We start from the raw sequence: 19,678 nt of genomic DNA, 5'->3' as shown, positions 1-19,678 counted from the left end.
GAAACTCACCTCAAAACACCGTCTCTGGATGCGGGCCTCTGCTGCACTGACATGTCCCAGTATGGGGCCACACGGTTTGAGAGGTCATATTTGTTGCATAAAGAACAAGTTACTTACCTTCGGTAACGATGTATCTGTAAGAAACATTAGTTAGTTAGATTCCTCACCTTAGAATATCCCCAGGCGTCAGACTGGATCCGGAAGATTTTTCGTCAGCAATACCCCTTGCGCGTCGCTAGGCGTCGTCTGCGGCTCCGCGTCCGTCGTCGGCGTCGTGCGCCGGGATGACGTCGTCGGAGTACTTAGACGCCGCCCTCGCGCGCTGACGTCAGTTCTTGTACATAGCCTTCCGCGCCAGGAACGCAGAGCCATGCAAAGACCGACACTGGTGCCAAAAATAAAATCTAGGGGCCTGAAAGGACAACCTTAACCCTAGATGTCAGTTCGCAGAACGGGGAGGATGGGTGGGTCGGTGAGGAATCTAACTAACTAATGTTTCTTACAGATACATAGTTACCGAAGGTAAGTAACTTGTTCATCTGAAAGAAACACGTTAGTTAGATTCCTCACCTTAGAATAGATACCCAAGCAATACCATCCCCGGTGGTGGGTCTGCGAACCAAGATCACACCAGAAAGTCCTGGAGGACAGAACGGCCAAAGAAGCCATCCCTCCGGACTTGGCTGTCAAGGCAATAATGCCTAGCAAACGTGTGTAGCGAAGCCCACGTTGCCGCCTGACAGATGTCCTGCAAAGGGACTCCCCGTCCCAAGGCAGTAGTAGCCGCCGTGGCCCGAGTAGAATGGGCGCGCAGCCCAACAGGAGGGTCCTTTTTAGCCAAGGAATAGCAAATTTTGATACACAAAACGACCCACCGAGAGATGGTCCGTTTGTGCACAGCTTTCCCCTTCTTAGCGCCCACGTACCCAACAAAAAGCTGGTCATCCACCCGGAACTGTTTCGTGCGGTCCAGATAAAAGGAGAGCGCACGTTTTGGGTCCAGACGGTGGAGCCTCTCTTCCTCTTTGGAAGGATGCGGAGGCGGAAAGAAAGTGGGCAAGGTGACAGACTGCCCAAGATGAAATGGAGTCACTACTTTCGGAAGAAAGGAAGGACTAGGCCGAAGGACAACCTTGTCCGGATGAACAGACAGAAAAGGAGGCTTTGAAGATAAAGCCTGGAGCTCACTCACCCGTCTAGCCGAGGTGATGGCTACCAGAAAAGCAGTCTTAAGAGTCAGAAGACGAAGAGGACAATTGTGAAGAGGCTCGAAGGGAGCGCACATCAGGAATGTCAAGACCAGATTCAAGTCCCACTGAGGCATTACAAAAGGGACAGGAGGGAACGTGTGAGTAATGCCTTTTAGAAAGCGTGTAACCACAGGGGACTTGAAAAGAGAAGGCTGATCAGGAAGCCGCAAGAAGGCAGAGATGGCAGCAAGATAACCTTTCAGGGTGCCCAGGGCAGAGCCCTGCCTGGCCAGAGAAAGAAGAAAGAGGAGAACCTCAGAAAGAGGGGCGGAAAGGGGATCCACAGCCTTTGCTGTGCACCATGCCACAAATTTGTTCCACCGGCAGGCGTATACCGTCTTTGTGGAGGGACGCCTGGCTGCCAGAATGATATCACAGACTTCAGGAGGCAAGTCAAATGGCATCAACTGCCGCCGCTCAATCTCCACGCATGGAGGTGGAGGCTGGACAGGTTCGGGTGGAGGACCGTCCCCTGCTGCTGCGACAGAAGATCCTCCCGAAGGGGCAGACGTATCGGAGGATCGGTCAACATACTGAGTAGCTCGGGATACCAGTACCTTCGTGCCCAATCCGGAGCCACCAAGAGGACTTGGGCCCGGTCGTGCCTGATCTTCTTCAGCACTCTGGGCAGAAGTGGTATGGGCGGAAAGGCGTACAACAGACCGCAACTCCACTCGCGACGAAAAGCGTCGCTGAGCGAGTGCCGCCTTGGAAATTCCAACGCGCAGAACTGCTGACATTGCGCGTTCTCTTCGGTGGCGAATAGATCTAACCAAGGCTCTCCCCACTGCTGAAAGAGACCTTGCGCCACTTCGGAGTTCAGACGCCATTCGTGATCCATCATGCACCGGCGGCTGAGTTCGTCTGCTCTGGCGTTCAGAGAGCCCGCCAGATGTTGAACCACTAGGGTGACGCCCTGGTGTTCCAGCCATGTCCAGAGGCGCAGAGCCTCCTGACAAAGGGTCCACGACCCCACCCCGCCCTGTTTGTTGCAATACCACATGGCGGTGGTGTTGTCTGTGAACACCTGCACGACACTTCCCCTGACAGAGGGAAGGAAGGCTTTCAGTGCAAGTCGGATCGCTCTCAACTCCAACAGGTTGATGTGGAGACGAGACTCCGCCGGAGACCAGAGGCCTCTGATCTCCGCCTCTCCCATATGGCCACCCCATCCCAGGAGGGACGCATCCGTCACTACGACATGCTCCGGTTGGGGAAGGGAGAGGCTCTTGCCCTTGACCCACTCGCGGTCCGTGAGCCACCACTGCAACTTTTTTTGCAGTGCCCTCCGAGATCAAGACATGGTCGGACAGGTTGCCGTGATGCTGGGCCCACTGAAACTTCAGGTCCCACTGCAGAGCCCGCATGCGCCGCCTGGCGTGATGCACTAGTAGGATGCAGGAGGCCATCAGCCCCAGAAGCCGCAACACTAGCCTGACCGAAACCCGGGATAGAGGCCGAAAGATGGGAATCAGGGCCTGTATATCCCGGACCCGCTGTTCCGGTGGATGGACCCGGAACTGCGCCGAATCGAGAACCGCTCCGATGAAGAGGAGCTTCTGAGAGGGACTCAGGTGTGACTTCGGCACGTTGATGGAAAACCCCAGCAAATGCAGGAGATCCGCCGTAGTCTGGAGGTGGGAGACGACTGCCTGGGGCGAGCCCGCCTTCAACAACCAGTCGTCGAGATAGGGGAAGACTGGAACCCCTGATCTGCGCAGATGAGCTGCGACCACCGCCATCACTTTCGTGAACACCCGAGGGGCACTGGTGAGGCCGAAGGGGAGCACGGTAAACTGAAAGTGCTCGGGACCCACCGTGAACCGCAGGTAACGCCGGTGGGCCGGCAGGACGGGGATATGGAAATATGCGTCCTGCAAGTCCAACGCTACCATCCAGTCTCCGGGGTCTAGGGCAGCTAGAACCTGAGCCAACGTTAGCATCTTGAACCTTTCCTTTCGGAGGAAGGCATTGACGTTCCGGAGGTCCAAGATGGGGCGTAGGCCCCCTTTGCCCTTCTTGGGAACCAGAAAGTAGTGGGAATAACAACCACGACCTACTTCTGGGCTCGGAACGCGCTCGACGGCCCCCTTGGCCAAGAGGGCCGAAACTTCCTCGCGGAGAAGATTCAAATGATCCCCCGAGATACGGTGGTGCTGCGGTGGCATGGCTGGAGGGGTCGTCTCGAAGGGGAGGGAGTAGCCCCTTCGGACGATTTGCAGCACCCACCTGTCCGATGTAATGGACCGCCAGTGGAGCAGGTGATGGCGAACTCTGCCGCCCACTGGCGTGGCATGGGCCTGAAAGCTCGGACTAGGAGGGCTTTGAGGCGGATGCTGCCGGGGTGGAGGTGGGCTGACCACGTCGTCCTCCATTTCCGCCACGGCGGAAACCACGTCCGCGACCGCGCGCAGGTTGGTTCTGCGGCTGGTGGCTTTGCGTACGTGAGGAGGCGCCCCTTCCCTGGCCACGAAAGGGGCGAAAAGCGGAGGTGTGCGCCCGCGGAGCCGAGAGGCCCAAGGACTTGGCCGTAGCCCGGGAGTCCCTAAAGCGGTTCAGCGCACTGTCCGCCTTCTCACCAAACAGGCGAGTGCCATCAAAGGGCATGTCCATGGGGGTGGTCTGGACATCCCCGGAAAATGACGTGGACCGCATCCAGGCGTGGCGGCGGAGCGCCACCGTGGTGGAAATCGCCCTACCCAGCGAGTCCGTGGTGTCAAGCCCACATCGTATGGCGTGCCGTGCTGCATCCCTCCCATCGGCCAAAGCCTGGTTAAGACGTGTCCGGACCTCCTCCGGACACAGGGGCAGCACGTCCTCCACCGTATCCCACAGGGAATGGGAATAACGGTCCAAGAGACAGGCGGTATTCAAAGACCGCAGGCCCAAACTAAGGGACGAGAACAGTTTCTTGCCAAACTGCTCGAGTCTCTTGGAATCCCGGTCCGGCGGAGCGGTCGGGAAGGAGGATTGGGAGGTAGAGGCCTGGATAACCAGACTCTCGGGGGTGGGGTGTTGGGACAGGAAACTGGGGTGGCCCGGAGCAGGGCGGTGGCGCCTGGCAACGTTCCTATCCACAGGGGGAACTGTGGAGGGCTTGGACCAGGTGCCCTGCAGAACGTCAGTGAGGGCCTCATTGAACGGCAGCAGAGGCTCAGTGGAGCTTGCTGCGGTTTGAAGCACCTCAGTGAGGATGTTAGTCCTCACAGCCACGGCAGGCAGCTCGAGCCCAAGGGCTGCGGCCGCCTTGCGCAGCACCACAGAAAATGCTGCACCCTCCTCCGAAGCCACAGTCGGAGGAGAAGTGAATCCAGTGTCCGGCGAGGTGTCCAGCCCACTGGCCTCCCCCAGTTCATCTGCCCAGTCCTGAGAAAGCTGTGACTGAACAGCCATAGGGTCCTCGAACCCCTCCCAGTCGCCCCCTTCTTCCGATTCCTGATAAACAGGAGCAACGATCGGAACCGGACTGTAGAGATGATAGGTCTCAAGCGGCGCCGGATGCGGCGTCGGTCGACGCCGTTGCGGTGCCGAGTCCGGAGGAGGGCTAAACTGGGGTGGAGTCGGCGCCGAAGGCGTCGGCGCCGGAGGTGTAGGCGTCAGCGCCGGCGGCGCCGGTGGCGGCGTCGGTGGTTCAGTCGCCGGCGCCGGTGGAGGAGTGACTAGGTCAACCGGCGTCTACGGGGGCCCAGGCATGGGCCCCGCAGGGACCTGCGGCGTCGAGACCGGAGTCGTCGACGGCGCCGGGGCCGGAGCCGCCGGCAGGCAAGGTCGCCCAGTCGAGTCCGCGGGGCCCGAAGGCGCGCCAGCGGGCGTCGACGGCGGGGCCAGGCTCCTCATGGCCGAGAGGAAGGCACTGACCTCCGCCGGCGTCGCGTGAGTCCCAGGGACTGGAGGGTATGGGGACGGACGCGGCGCCTGCGGCTCCGCCGGAGCCGCGGGGGTGGAACCACCCTGACCCTCGACCGAGTCGCGCGACTGGCGAGGGGAGTCCGAAGAGCGGTGTCGCCTCTTGGACTTCTTTGAGCGTTTGGACTTACCTGACGACTTGGAGCCGGACGATCGATGGTGGCGTCGGCTAGGGCTCCGCGAGCGATCCTTGGACCTCCTCCTGGACCGGGATCGCGCTCGACGCGGAGCCGAGTGGCGAAGCTCGAGAAGCTTGCGGGACCGCTCCCGCCTAGCCTTCGAAGTCAGGGCCTGGCAGTCGTTGCACGACTCCGCGTCGTGGTCGGGGCCTAAACAGTAGAGGCACCGGCGGTGGTGATCGGTCACCGACATCAGTCGATGGCAATCCTCGCAAGCCTTGAACCCAGGCATCCTACCGGCACCAGATGTCGACAGACAAGGATCAAAAATGATCAAAAAAGATTTAGTCAAAAAAGACTAAAAGGGGTAGCTCTCCCGGATCTGCGCTTACTGGCGCGGAAAAAAGAAGAACTGACGTCAGCGCGCGAGGGCGGCATCTAAGTACTCCGACGACGTCATCCCGGCGCACGACGCCGACGACGGACGCGGAGCCGCAGACGACGCCTAGCGACGCGCAAGGGGTATTGCTGACGAAAAATCTTCCGGATCCAGTCTGACGCCTGGGGATATTCTAAGGTGAGGAATCTAACTAACGTGTTTCTTTCAGATATAGCCGGCAGGTGGCGGTGTTGCACAAGAAATACAATTTTACAATTAATATTTTCGTAAACAAACGCACTTGGTGCGCCTTTTACATTCTAGGCCCCGTAGTCCAGTTAGAATATTAGAAAAGAGCGGGAAGAACTGGACTGGATGAACCACCTATGCAAGGAAATGTGAAACGTGGGAGCTAAGGATGCACCCATCGAATCTCAGTTCTAGTGTTCCTTCCGGTGCATATTCTTATAGCCAACAATTTCTTTGCATGGGAAGTTTCCCAGGCTTCGCTCGTATTGTCTATTTGACGTCACTCACAACCCCTCAGTGAAAAACATACCGAAAATTCCCTGTTACCCATCTACAAATCTATATTTTATCAGGTGAGTTAGCCTAGTTGGTTCAACTGAAGGAAACGGAGACTACAAATGTCCGAATGCACTTAAATAATAAAGTAAATCTCAACATTAAATGGTAGCTTGATATGGAGAGATACAGCAGCCAGTGGTGGGTGGGAGGAGATGCGACTTACTAGATACGGCAGTGTATAAAGTGCGTCTTTGTGTAAGGGTGATGGCTTGGATACTCCCTAAACATAAGAAGTTATGCCGGCTCTTGTGGAATGGTGAGGGATTCAGTACACACTAGATGTTAGTCGGTAGAAACTGTGCCCTGTGCCATCACCCGCACAGATTTCCTGGTGCTGAGCAGGTGTGTGTGCCCAACGCTGCCTATGCTACGTTGGTGAATTGAAAAGCCAGATTTCAGCTTCTTGCAGAATTCAAGAAGAGCGGAGGAGGCTCTAGTGCGGAGTGGGAGGCCGTTCCACACTTTAGGAGCTATGTAAGAGAACTCCCATCCACCGTAGCTGGTTCTGTGTACGCGTGGGATGTTGCAGAAGTCCTGCGGAGCAGACGTGTCTGGATGGTTGGTGGAAGGAGATGCGACTGTTCAGGTAGGTGGGGCCTGAGTTGGGGAGTGCCTTGAATGTGTGTGAGAAGTCTGAATTGAGCGTGTTTATGTATTGGACGCCAGAGTAGGTCTCTGAGGTGTGGTGTAATGTGAGGTTGAGGATGAGTTCGGGGTGGTCTGTAGTCTTTTAGTGAGCTGCTTGGTGGTCTGGGCATAGGGCCTGCTCTCATAGTCCAACTTGCTGATGACAAGGGTGTGAGCGGCAATTCTTCTTGTGTTGCGTGGGAGCCATTTGAAGATCTTCCTCAGTATTTTCAGGGTGTGGAAACGGGACGCCCTGACGGCGTTGACTTGTGCAGTCCTGTCTAGTTTGCTGTTGATGATTGTTCTGAGGTTCTTGGTGTGGGCTCTTGCAAAGTGGTGGAGAGGCTATCAAGAGCGTCTTGTGTAAGGGTGAAGGGTTCAAAACTCACTAGAATTTGAAGGTTATGAAGTACATCTGGCGATGGCTCCTCTACTGACAAGATTTTACAGAGTATGAACAATGTCTTGTGTAACGGTGATGGCCTCAATGCCCGCTAGATGTTGGAGGTAATGAACAGTGTCTTGTGTAATGGTGATGGCCTCAATGCCCGCTAGATGTTGGAGGTGATGAACAGTGTCTTGTGTAATGGTGATGGCCTCAATGCCCGCTAGATGTTGGAGGTGATGAACAGTGTCTTGTGTAATGGTGATGGCGTCAATGCCCGCTAGATGTTGGAGGTTATGAACAGTGTCTTGTGTAATGGTGATGGCCTCAATGCCCGCTAGATGTTGGAGGTTATGAACAGTGTCTTGTGTAATGGTGATGGCCTCAATGCCCGCTAGATGTTGGAGGTAATGAACAGTGTCTTGTGTAATGGTGATGGCCTCAATGCCCGCTAGATGTTGGAGGTGATGAACAGTGTCTTGTGTAATGGTGATGGCCTCAATGCCCGCTAGATGTTGGAGGTGATGAACAGTGTCTTGTGTAATGGTGATGGCGTCAATGCCCGCTAGATGTTGGAGGTTATGAACAGTGTCTTGTGTAATGGTGATGGCCTCAATGCCCGCTAGATGTTGGAGGTTATGAACAGTGTCTTGTGTAATGGTGATGGCCTCAATGCCCGCTAGATGTTGGAGGCTATGAACAGTGTCTTGTGTAATGGTGATGGCCTCAATGCCCGCTAGATGTTGCAGGTGATGAACAGTGTCTTGTGTAATGGTGATGGCCTCAATGCCCGCTAGATGTTGGAGGTAATGAACAGTGTCTTGTGTAATGGTGATGGCGTCAATGCCCGCTAGATGTTGGAGGTTATGAACAGTGTCTTGTGTAATGCTGATGGCCTCAATGCCCGCTAGATGTTGGAGGTAATGAACAGTGTCTTGTGTAATGGTGATGGCGTCAATGCCCGCTAGATGTTGGAGGTTATGAACAGTGTCTTGTGTAATGGTGATGGCCTCAATGCCCGCTAGATGTTGGAGGCTATGAACAGTGTCTTGTGTAATGGTGATGGCCTCAATGCCCGCTAGATGTTGGAGGTTATGAACAGTGTCTTGTGTAATGGTGATGGCCTCAATGCCCGCTAGATGTTGGAGGCTATGAACAGTGTCTTGTGTAATGGTGATGGCGTCAATGCCCGCTAGATGTTGGAGGCTATGAACAGTGTCTTGTGTAATGGCGATGGCCTCAATGCCCGCTAGATGTTGGAGGCTATGAACAGTGTCTTGTGTAATGGTGATGGCCTCAGTGCCCGCTAGATGTTGGAGGTTATGAACAGTGTCTTGTGTAATGGTGATGGCCTCAATGGCCGCTAGATGTTGGAGGTGATGAACAGTGTCTTATGTAATGGCGATGGCCTCAGTGCCCGCTAGATGTTGGAGGTGATGAACAGTGTCTTATGTAATGGTGATGGCCTCAATGCCCGCTAGATGTTGGAGGTGATGAACAGTGTCTTATGTAATGGTGATGGCCTCAATGCCCGCTAGATGTTGGAGGTGATGAACAGTGTCTTATGTAATGGTGATGGCCTCAATGCCCGCTAGATGTTGGAGGTTATGAACAGTGTCTTGTGTAATGGCGATGGCCTCAATGCCCGCTAGATGTTGGAGGTGATGAACAGTGTCTTGTTTAAGAGTGAAGGCTTCAATACTCACTAGAGGATGGAGGCTATGTAGTGCGTCTTAAGGGTGAGGGCTTTAATACTCACTAGAGTTTGGAGGTTTTGAAGTGTCTTGTGTAAGGGTGATGGCTTCAATACTCACTAGAGGATGGAGGCTATGTAGTGCGTCTTAAGGGTGAGGGCTCTAATACTCACTAGAGTTTGGATGTTTTGAAGTGTCTTGTAAGGGTGATGGCTTCACTATTCACTGGAGGTTGGAGGTTAATAAGTGGATCGTGTCTAAGAGTCATTTCTGGATACCTGAACATGTTTGCGGTTACGAAGTGGGCAGGTGCAAAGCTTATTTTGAGTCGGTGGTTTCCGGTGCTCGGCAGAGGCACTTAATACTCAACACTGGCCCTTATAATAGTCTGCAACATGGTAGCCCTATCTATCTAACTTAATGATGAGCACAACAGTTGTTTATTAATTCAATATACATTAAAAATTACTAATAACTGCCGCCCCAGCCATTCTTAAAGCTTTGGGGTCCTGGAAGAGTCTGAATTGTCACATTTGCAGGAGTGTGATGGTTAGAAGTTGTGCTGATACGTTTTGGTACGGTCATTGCAGCACTCGCGGGGCAATAGGTGGTGTAAGCTGCACCTCCTGACAAGGGCCCCGGCTCTTATATTTTAAAAATGAAGCACTGGTCTGGTGTAAAGATAAGAGTTAGATTCTTAGTAGATCACAGGGTTACGAAGTGTGTCTTGCGTAAGGGTGAGGGCTTCGCTATTCACTGGAGGTTGGAGTTTATTAAGTGGATGTGTCTAAAAGTCGGCCCAGGATACTTGTTACATGTTTGTGGATATGAAGAGGGCCTAAGAGTAGGACCACACATAGGGATGAGCCACTAGAGCGCAGTGACCAGCTCGGATGATATGGTTCAACAAAATCCTGCAAATAGCTCAGACCAACCCCAGCTTGTGCTCTGGACACATAGCACAGGGTCTTAAACTACATTTGTTTTTCAATTGGGAGCCAGTGCAGGGGGGGGACGAAGGTCCCCCCTGGAAGCCTCAACAGCATTCTTGCTGCAGAATTCTGGACCACCTGCAGCCTTCTAATGGAGGATTTGTCAGTCCCCAAAGCATGGTTCTGTAGTCCAATCTCAACATTGTATTGTATTGTATATAATATTTACAGAGCGCAACAAACACCCTACGGGTACCCCGGCGCTGAAGATACGTGAACACGGACCAACAAGGAACAAGAGGAAAAAAAAAATAATAATAATAAAATAGAGCCTAAAATGAGCATTGCTCAGAGATAACAGAATCAATTACTAGGGAACAGCCACGTTTTGATCCTTTTCCTGAACAGGGACAAGGTACTACTTTGTCTGATTGCGAGTGGAAGTTCATTCCAGAGTTTCGCGGCAGCCATGATAAGACATGATAAGACCCTGTCTGTTGCGCTGAAAATGGAAGTAACCAGATGATCTTCTGCAACCATTTCAGAACGGCAAAACAAGTGGCCGAAACCTTTGTCATTTGAGGCTTCATTGACAACTTTCATCCAGCAGGAATCCCAGATTCTAGACCTTGTGTGTGTGCTGGATCAGAGAGCAGGCTCAGATTTTTTGTGCCAATGGGGGGTCCTTCACGAGGACGGATTCCTTCCCAGTACCAACATCTCTGTCTTTTCTCCGTTCATTTTTAGTGATACTCACTAGATCTTGGAGTTATGTTTTAAGTAGCAGAAGGGAAGCTTTGATATATGGTAAATGTTTTTGCTATGTTTTGAGTAGGAATTAAAGTGAAGCTTAGATACTTACTATATGTCAGGGTTTTGTTTTGAGTAATAAGGTAAGTGATGTTTAGATACTCACTAGATCTTTGAGTTACGTGTTAAGTAGTAACAGAAGTGAAGCTTTGATATGCAGCAGATGTTGTGGCTATGCTTTGAGTAGTGTTGGAAGTGAAGCTGCTAGGATATTCACCCGGTGTTGGAGGAATGTTTGAGTAGTAATTGAAGTGAGGCTTGGACGGTTAGTAGATGTTATGCTAATGATTTGTGTAGTAACAGAAGTGTGGCCGGTGATGCTCACTAGATGTCGGGGTTATGTTTTGAGGAGTAACTGAAGTGAGGCTTTGGATAGTCCCTAGATGTCAGGGTTAAGTTTTGAATCATAGTGGAAGTGTAGCTTGGATACTCAATAGATGTCAGTGTTGTGATTTGAGTTGTGACAGAAGTGAGGATTTGATAGTCATAAGATGTTGGGTTTATGTTTTGAGTAGTAAAAGAAGTGAGACTCAAATGCTCACTACATATTGGGGTTATGTTTTGATTGGTAATGGTAGTGAGGCTTGGATACTCTCTAGACGTTGGGGATATGTTTTGACTAGTAATGGAAGTGAGGCTTGAACAGTCACTAGATGTTAAGCTTATGGTTCGAGTAGTAACGGAATTGAGGCTTCCATGCTTACTAGATGTCAGGGTTATGTTTTGAGTAGAAACGGACGGGAGGCTTTGACAGTCACTAGATGGCGGGGGTATGTTTAGACTAGTGATGGAAGTAAGGCATGGATGCTTACTAGATGTTAGGGTTATGTTTTAAGTAGAAACGGACGGGAGGCTTTGACAGTCACTAGATGGCGGGGTTATGTTTTGACTAGTAATGGAAGTAAGGCTTGGATGCTCACTAGATGTTGGGGTTATGTTTTAAGTTGTAATGAAAGTGAGGCTTGGATACTCACTCAATGTTGGTGGTTTTGTTTTGAGCAGTAAGGGAAGTGAGGCATGGATACTCACTAGATGTTGGGGGTGATGAAGTGTATCTTGTCACAGTTCTTGTCAGCCACAACCATGTCATCTGTGGCCCTTGTATCTGCTCCCAGAACCACGCCGTCCTGCAGGGAGGGAGGGCAGTAAAGGGTGAAGGTGTAGCAAGGGAGCCTTTAATGTAGCTTGCATAAACACACACATGTACAGATTGGCATTTGGACAGCGATATTGATTTGCAGATATACAGGAAAGCATTTCTAACTCCAAAGCATAATTACTATTCTAGCTCCAAAGCACACAATTGTGGGGGAATCCCAGCATAATTACTATTCTAACCCCAAAGCATAATTACTATTTTACTCCAAAGCACACAATCACGGAGGTATCCCAGCATAATTACTATTCCAACTCCAAAGCACACAATCATGGTGGTATCCCAGCATAATTACTATTTTAACTCCAAAGCATAATTACTATTCCAGCTCCAAAGCACACAATCACGGTGGTATCCCAGCATAATTACTATTCTAACGCCAAAGCATAATTACTAATCCAACTCCAAAGCACAAAATCGCGGGGATATCCCAGCATAATTACTATTCTAACTCCAAAGCATAATTACTATTTTACTCCAAAGCACACAATCACGAGTGGTATCCAAGCATAATTACTATTCCAGCTCCAAAGCACACAATCATGGTGGTATCCCAGCATAATTACTATTCTAACTCCAAAGCATAATTACTATTCCAGCTCCAAAGCACACAATCACGGTGGTATCCCAGCATAATTACTATTCCAACTCCAAAGCAGAATTACTATTCCAACTCCAAAGCACAAAATCGCGGGGGTATCCCAGCATAATTACTATTCTAACTCCAAAGCATAATTACTATTTTACTCCAAAGCACACAATCACGGAGGTATCCCAGCATAATTACTATTCCAGCTCCAAAGCACACAATCATGGTGGTATCCCAGCATAATTACTATTCTAACTCCAAAGCATAATTACTATTCCAGCTCCAAAGCACACAATCACGGTGGTATCCCAGCATAATTACTATTCTAACTCCAAAGCAGAATTACTATTCCAACTCCAAAGCACAAAATCGCAGGGATATCCCAGCATAATTACTATTCTAACTCCAAAGCATAATTACTATTTTACTCCAAAGCACACAATCACGGAGGTATCCCAGCATAATTACTATTCCAGCTCCAAAGCACACAATCATGGTGGTATCCCAGCATAATTACTATTCTAGCTCCAAAGCATAATTACTATTCCAGCTCCAAAGCACACAATCATGGGGGTATCTCAGCATAATTACTATTCTAACTCCAAAGCACACGATCATGAGTGGTATCCCAGCATAATTACTATTCTAACTCTAAAACACACAATCATGGGTGGTATCCCAGCATAATTACTATTCTAACTCCAAAGCAGAATTACTATTCCAACTCCAAAGCACAAAATCGCGGGGATATCCCAGCATAATTACTATTCTAACTCCAAAGCATAATTACTATTTTACTCCAAAGCACACAATCACGGAGGTATCCCAGCATAATTACTATTCCAACTCCAAAGCACACAATCATGGTGGTATCCCAGCATAATTACTATTCTAACTCCAAAGCATAATTACTATTTTACTCCAAAGCACACAATCACGGAGGTATCCCAGCATAATTACTATTCCAACTCCAAAGCACAAAATCGCGGTGGTATCCCAGCATAATTACTATTCCAACTCCAAAACACACAGGCATGTCGGTATCCCAGCATAATTACTATTCCAACTCCAAAGCAACAATCATGGGGGTATCCCAGCATAATTACTATTCCAACTCAAAAACATACAATCATGAGGGTATCCCAGCATAATTGCTATTCCAACTCTAAAACACAATCATGGGGGTATCCTGGCATACTTACTATTCCAACTCCAAAGCAACAATCATGGGGGTATCCCAGCATAATTACTATTCCAACTCCAAAGCAACAATCATGGGGGTATCCCAGCATAATTACTATTCCAACTCCAAAACATACAATCATGAGGGTATCCCAGCATAATTGCTATTTCAACTCTAAAACACAATCATGGGGGTATCCCAGCATAATTACTATTGTAACTCTAAAACACACAATTACAGGGGTGTCCCAGCATAATTACTAACCCAACTCCAAAATACACAATCAAGGGGGTATCCCAGCATAATTACTATCCCAACTGCAAAACACTCAATCAAGGGGGTATCCCAGCATAATTACTATTCGAACTCCAAAACATACAATCATTGGGGTGATACAGCATTAACTGGGTGACAGCAAATTTATTATTCTAACTCCAAGGCCTACAAACCCTGGGGTGCACAGCCTGACCGGTGGGAGAGGGAGCAGCTTTACATTGCTAATTCCAAAAGCTAAACTGTGAGGTAAGAGATGCTTTTTGAGGAGTGCATACCTGCTATCCTAAATTCAAGGCATACAAACATTGGAATAACACAGCATAATTGGTGGAGGGCAGATTCACTACCTTAATACCAAAGCATAGAAATATTGGAGTAACACAGCATAAGTGGAGGAGACCAGATTTACTATTCTAAGACCGAGACCTACACGCAATGGTGTAACACAATATATTTTTGGGAAGGCAAATTTACTATTCTAACACTAATGTGTACAAACACTAAAATAACATGGGCTAATTGGGAGAGAGCAGATTTACTATTCTAACTCCAAGACCTACCAATAATGGGCAGCACAAATTTGGGGAAGAACAGAATTACTAATCCAACTCCAAGTCATACAAACATTGGGGTAACACTGCAAAGCTGCAAACAACGAGGTAAATCAATTTTGGTGGAATTTAGATTACCTATTATAAGTCTTTATTTTTTAAAACACTACCCAGCCTAACAGGCCATAAAACCCACAATCCAGATAAAAAATATTTGAACTATCACTGCATTTTTAAACATTTGCATTTAAAGCAAATTAGAAGAACTTATCAATATCACATACAATATCAATATAATTAAAACACCTTTTTTTTTAAAACTACCTATCCAAAACCCCAATAATTCTCCAAAACCAGAATTGTTTTAACTATTCCTAAACTATAAAATGGAATCCGTAAAATTAAATTACTCTAAAAATTGAAAAACAATTACAAAATGATATTATACTTAATGATATTTAAGTAAACAATATTTAAAATGGCAATATTATTGCACAAAAATTGATGTACTTACCGTCAATATACCTATCTTTGATATTCTGACGCTCATGATATTTCCAACTTTATATTAAGGTCCATTAAAATTCTAGAGTTGATATTCAGGATCTGCACCCCTCGCCACCACGGGGTAATTAAAAATGCAAACAAAACTGTGTGGTTGCTGGGTGAACATCTGCTGGCAGCTGTGCTCTTCTCCACTTGTGCCATGTGAACTCTGTAGCCTCTTCCCAGACCTTTCTTCAGTTAATGTGCATCATTTGCTCCACTGACTGTGCTGAGGCTTAAATTGATGTCCTTACCAAGTCAGGTGAAGCAGGTGATATGAACATGAAAGTAGAGTAGTCTACCTACCCTTAACTTTGTAATTTATTTCTAGAGTGAATTAGGTTTTAACTTGATTTAACATGCAACAACGTTAATGTATTTAATACAGCGCAATGATGTTGCGCCTCAAAGAATTAATCATAAACCATCAACATTTTATGTAAAATGGGAGAAAGAAAGAGATACCCATGTAGTGGCTGAATTGCACATTGTGAAACCAAGAGGCCTGGGATTAATCCCGACTGCCCAGCTTGTCAAACCGTGTGATCCTAGGGAAATAGTGCATTTCACTGTGACTCCTTTTCATTCATTTTCACATATAGGAGCACCTTGAAGTACATCAGTACAATAACCTATCATGTACATGGTTTATTAGATTACAATCTTGTTCCATCTGTAATTGCATTTTAGGTCACACATTGGGTATCCATGACAACTGATTTGCCTCTCGTTCACTAATTGCATGAGTTTCATGGTGGGGGGCAGGGGAGCAGGAATCTTTTCAAGTTAATTTCTCGATGTGTCACCTCAAATACATGTCACTGAATGGTGAATGCTACAACACAACCTAATGTACTAACAGGAAACACTTGCACAAGCTACAGAAATACACGTTTTTGAATTTCCGAGAGTCTGTATCATATGTTTACATGATGTTTGTTGCACGAGTTAGAAGCCGACTATGGTGATGACATGGCTCGTAGAGCCAAGCCAGAACACTGCGCCGGCTTTGCCCAATAGCTTTCCGCCCTGCCCACCTCCATATACACATTTTAACACACAGCTACCAGGAGGAAGAGGGGAGCACACAGTTTGGAGTAACAAACCACCAATGACAGCAGAGGGTGCCTGTGATTGGCTGGCAGCTGTTGGTGATGTCACACAGGATAGAAGCCAGCACGCGAGACTGGCTGGTCAGTGTTGGTTGCACAGAGGTGGAATTCACTCCTACCTTGAAGATGAGACCCGCTATGGTGGTTCCCGTCTTCCGTGGTTTGGGGGCCTTCGCCCCAGTTTCCAAGAGGTGCTTCTCTAGTGATGCATTCCTGTAAGGAGAAAGAAAAACACTGAGATCAGTAAATCTCACCTAAACCACTCCCACCAACACCACACTGAGCGCTCAGGACTGAAGCCTAATGGGCGCGACACGCACTACAGACTCACGGTCCCCACATTCACTGACTCCAGACTGAGCTCTGTCAGTACACATTTGCCTGTATTTTAATATATAGGCTTTGCACACATATTCCCGTTGTCTATTGTATATTTTAAACTTTTGTGAATAAGTTTTGTAACTTTTGAACAACCTGATGGCCTGCCTGTATAACATTGCTGTATTCCCCGGGCAAGTTTGAGTTTTCATATTTGTGAATGATTTAGCAATTTCCCAATAAACACTTTGTGGTAGCAGGAGTGTCGTCTTTGCATCCCCAGTCGTAACTGGACCATATTTCAAGACTGGCCAAATTCATTAGCTGAGTGTGTGGGTATTTTATGTCCAGCGCCACCATTGTGATAGTCGATACTTGAGTTTTACCTGCTGTGAAATTAGGAAACATACGGTATTTTCGCCTGTGTTGTTTCAATTTTTTGTGAGTGACTGAACCGTATGCTTTTCATACCTATTAATTGTGTGAGGGAAGCTTGCACCTCTGCCTCTATTGCTATAAAGCAATTGTGTTTTAGAGAAACTCGGTATAAACCTTATCATTACACAAAATTAAAAATGATGGTAACAAGTACTGCCACATTTTTAGAAATGGACTAATACATTATGTGAAAGCTAAAAAAATAGCTGTCCACGTCCTGTGTGACATCTTCATCCAGTCCTAACTTTTACAATAACATCACTTTGCATGCTAGGATTTATTAGACCCTAATGACATGCTGTTTGTGGAAAAGCCCGGTCTACATCATGCTATCACACATGACATGGAACCACTTGGCAGTGGAATCAATAACAAGACGAAATGTACTCACTTTTCTTTGTTGCATTCTGTAACGAAAAACTAGCATTGTTCATGAATTAGGCCCTTGTTTACCCACCTTTACATCTGGTCCTGCCCCTCAGCATACCTGGTGCACCAGACATGCATCTAGGCACTAACCGTACTAGTCCTAAACAGGAAGGCGTCAAATGTTTAGGAGTCTGCTTTCCACCTAGAACAATATCAAACTGGACGAGAGGGATATTTAGGGGCTCTTGATAGTAAGACTCAAAACAACCGCTACTTAGGGCCTATGTCATAAACTGTGGCCATTTGGCATAAAGCTACCAAACACCGGGGCTGGGCAGATACATTCACACAAGCCACACCGTTGTGGTCATCGCAGAAGCTGGGACTACTTTGCTTCCTCGCTGGGTTTGACAGGTGGGACACTATTGGTATCACTAACTTTAAAGAATTACAAACCAAACATGCTCTCGCACAAGGAGAGGTTTTCCGATATTTACAGATCCGACACGCTATTCTCACTAATGTTCCTGACCTCCCTTCCTTACCAGACGCTTCCCCCTTAGAGGACCGCTTGCTCTCTGAACCACTCTTGGCTAAAGCTATCTCCTACACTTACCGCAAACTCTGCAATAACATACCTGATACATTTCAAACCCTTTGAGACCGTTGGCAGACGGACTTGGGGGTATTGGATGATGAGGATTGGCAAACGGCGTTAATGTCCCTCAGAGAAACGGCTATAAATCATCGTTTCCGCCTCATACAATTGAGAATACTCCATAGGTCCTACCTTTCAGGAGTACTCCTGGCCAAAATAGGTAGCCGTGGTGACGCATTGTGCCTTAGATGGTACTTTTTATCATATCCTATGGGCCTGCCCCTATATACACCCTCTATGGGACAGGGTAACCGAGAAAATGAAAGATACACTAGGAAAACATATACAACTATCACCGCGATTGGGGATTTTAAACATATGGGAAGCCACCAACCTGACAGAAGTGGAGCAACAGTGGGTAGCACTGGGATACCTATTGGTGAAACAAGCTATAGCAATATTTTGGGGATCCAACGAACAGCCACTGACGACTGGTTGGGTGGCAGAGATGGACAGATGCATGATCGCGGAAAAAGAAACGGAGAGGTTGCCCTAGGAAATGGGATAAAAATGGGGAGGTTGGAACGCCTTTAGGGGGGAAATGTGCACCTCTCCATCAGAAGATATGGCGATGAAAAGAACTGGACTTGGTGAGCCCCTAATTCCTTAATGTTTGTACATTTCACTTATTAACATACTGCATCATATGAATCACAAACCACGATGTAATATTGTTATGGTGACTCTGTGCTTTATCTTTAATAAAAAATTGTTATTAAAAAAAAACATGTTTAGGAGTCACGTGTGGTACTGACTCTGCCTCGATTGAGCTAGACAGAGTTCACTGCATGGGCACCTACCAAATGGCGAGATCGGCCAGACTCCAGGATGTGTTGGCCAAGTTTCATGAGTTCTAGATAAAAGCACAGGTCCTGCAGGCGCCAGATCCAAGGACAACATCCAACACGAGGGCTACTCCGGCACATTGTTCCAGGACATTGTCCCGGCAATGCTTGTCAGACAACAGCAGTTCATGCCAATCACGGAACACTTTTGCAAAAATAAAATCAGGTAAAGATGGCTCTATCCATTTGGAATTGTGTTTGATCATGGCAACAAGTCACAACAGACCTTAGACCTGGCGGTGGTAGCACAACTGCTGGGAATTACATTGGCGGCGCGGAGGGTTGGGGTTCTCCCCCCTCCCCACGACCATTACCCCTTGGCAGGTACAAGAGTTGCAGTGCCAGGGGCTCAGGAGGAACAGAAATGCAACTCGGAAAGAAGACTTATGACCTGTGAAACTGGTCCCCTCCTGGGGTCCTGTTACAGGGGAGTGGCAATAGCTCCTTCTGGACCTTTTGATGCCATAACCACCATACCCATTGATGGGCAAGGATGATGGAATATGAGAGATGTTACATAAAACCCCTTGGTTACACCTCCAAGCCCTCCCTTATATTGACGGAGCTCAAGTATCCTCCTTGGGAAAGAGGGGGATCCCGCCGCTCAGACAGGGTGTATTTTGGCACAGTGACATTGATTGGTGTTATGTTGCTATTCTGGTTTATTAGTTTCACACTGTTTGGGGTTATGAGGGGAAGGCGGGGCAGGATGAACAAAAAGGGTGGGGAAACAGAGAGCCTTCACTCCTCACGAGGAGAACACTTTCTGTGGTCCACATAGTGGCTTGGATAATCGAAAGGCGCAAACATGGCAAGACTCGGTATGCTGCTATTCTGATTCCCTTGTGAAAATGGGGAGGGCGGCTTTTGATAATCAGGATCCATGGTATGCGGTTTGGTTAAGGTCCTCTTACTCAATGTTAAGGGGTTGAACGTGCCCAATAAAT

General features: G+C 48.2%; 1 protein-coding gene across 1 annotated transcript in view; it reads right to left on the bottom strand.

The window, feature by feature from the left end:
• Positions 1–19,678, bottom strand: part of LOC146869537 (proteasome subunit beta type-7-like) — a 71,979-nt gene that overhangs the window by 17,017 nt on the left and 35,284 nt on the right. The window contains exons 2-3 of the mRNA XM_085604157.1: positions 16,223–16,316; positions 11,720–11,817 (exon numbers count right to left, since the gene is read on the bottom strand). Coding sequence (XP_085460283.1) covers positions 11,720–11,817; positions 16,223–16,316 — 192 coding nt within the window. The remainder of the gene's footprint in view (positions 1–11,719; positions 11,818–16,222; positions 16,317–19,678) is intronic.

Source organism: Triturus cristatus, chromosome 1_1, assembly GCF_964204655.1.
Source record: "Triturus cristatus chromosome 1_1, aTriCri1.1, whole genome shotgun sequence".
Taxonomy (NCBI): domain Eukaryota; kingdom Metazoa; phylum Chordata; class Amphibia; order Caudata; family Salamandridae; genus Triturus; species Triturus cristatus.
The sequence above is the reverse complement of the archived record's forward strand: the minus strand, read 5'-3'. Positions and strand labels throughout refer to the sequence as shown.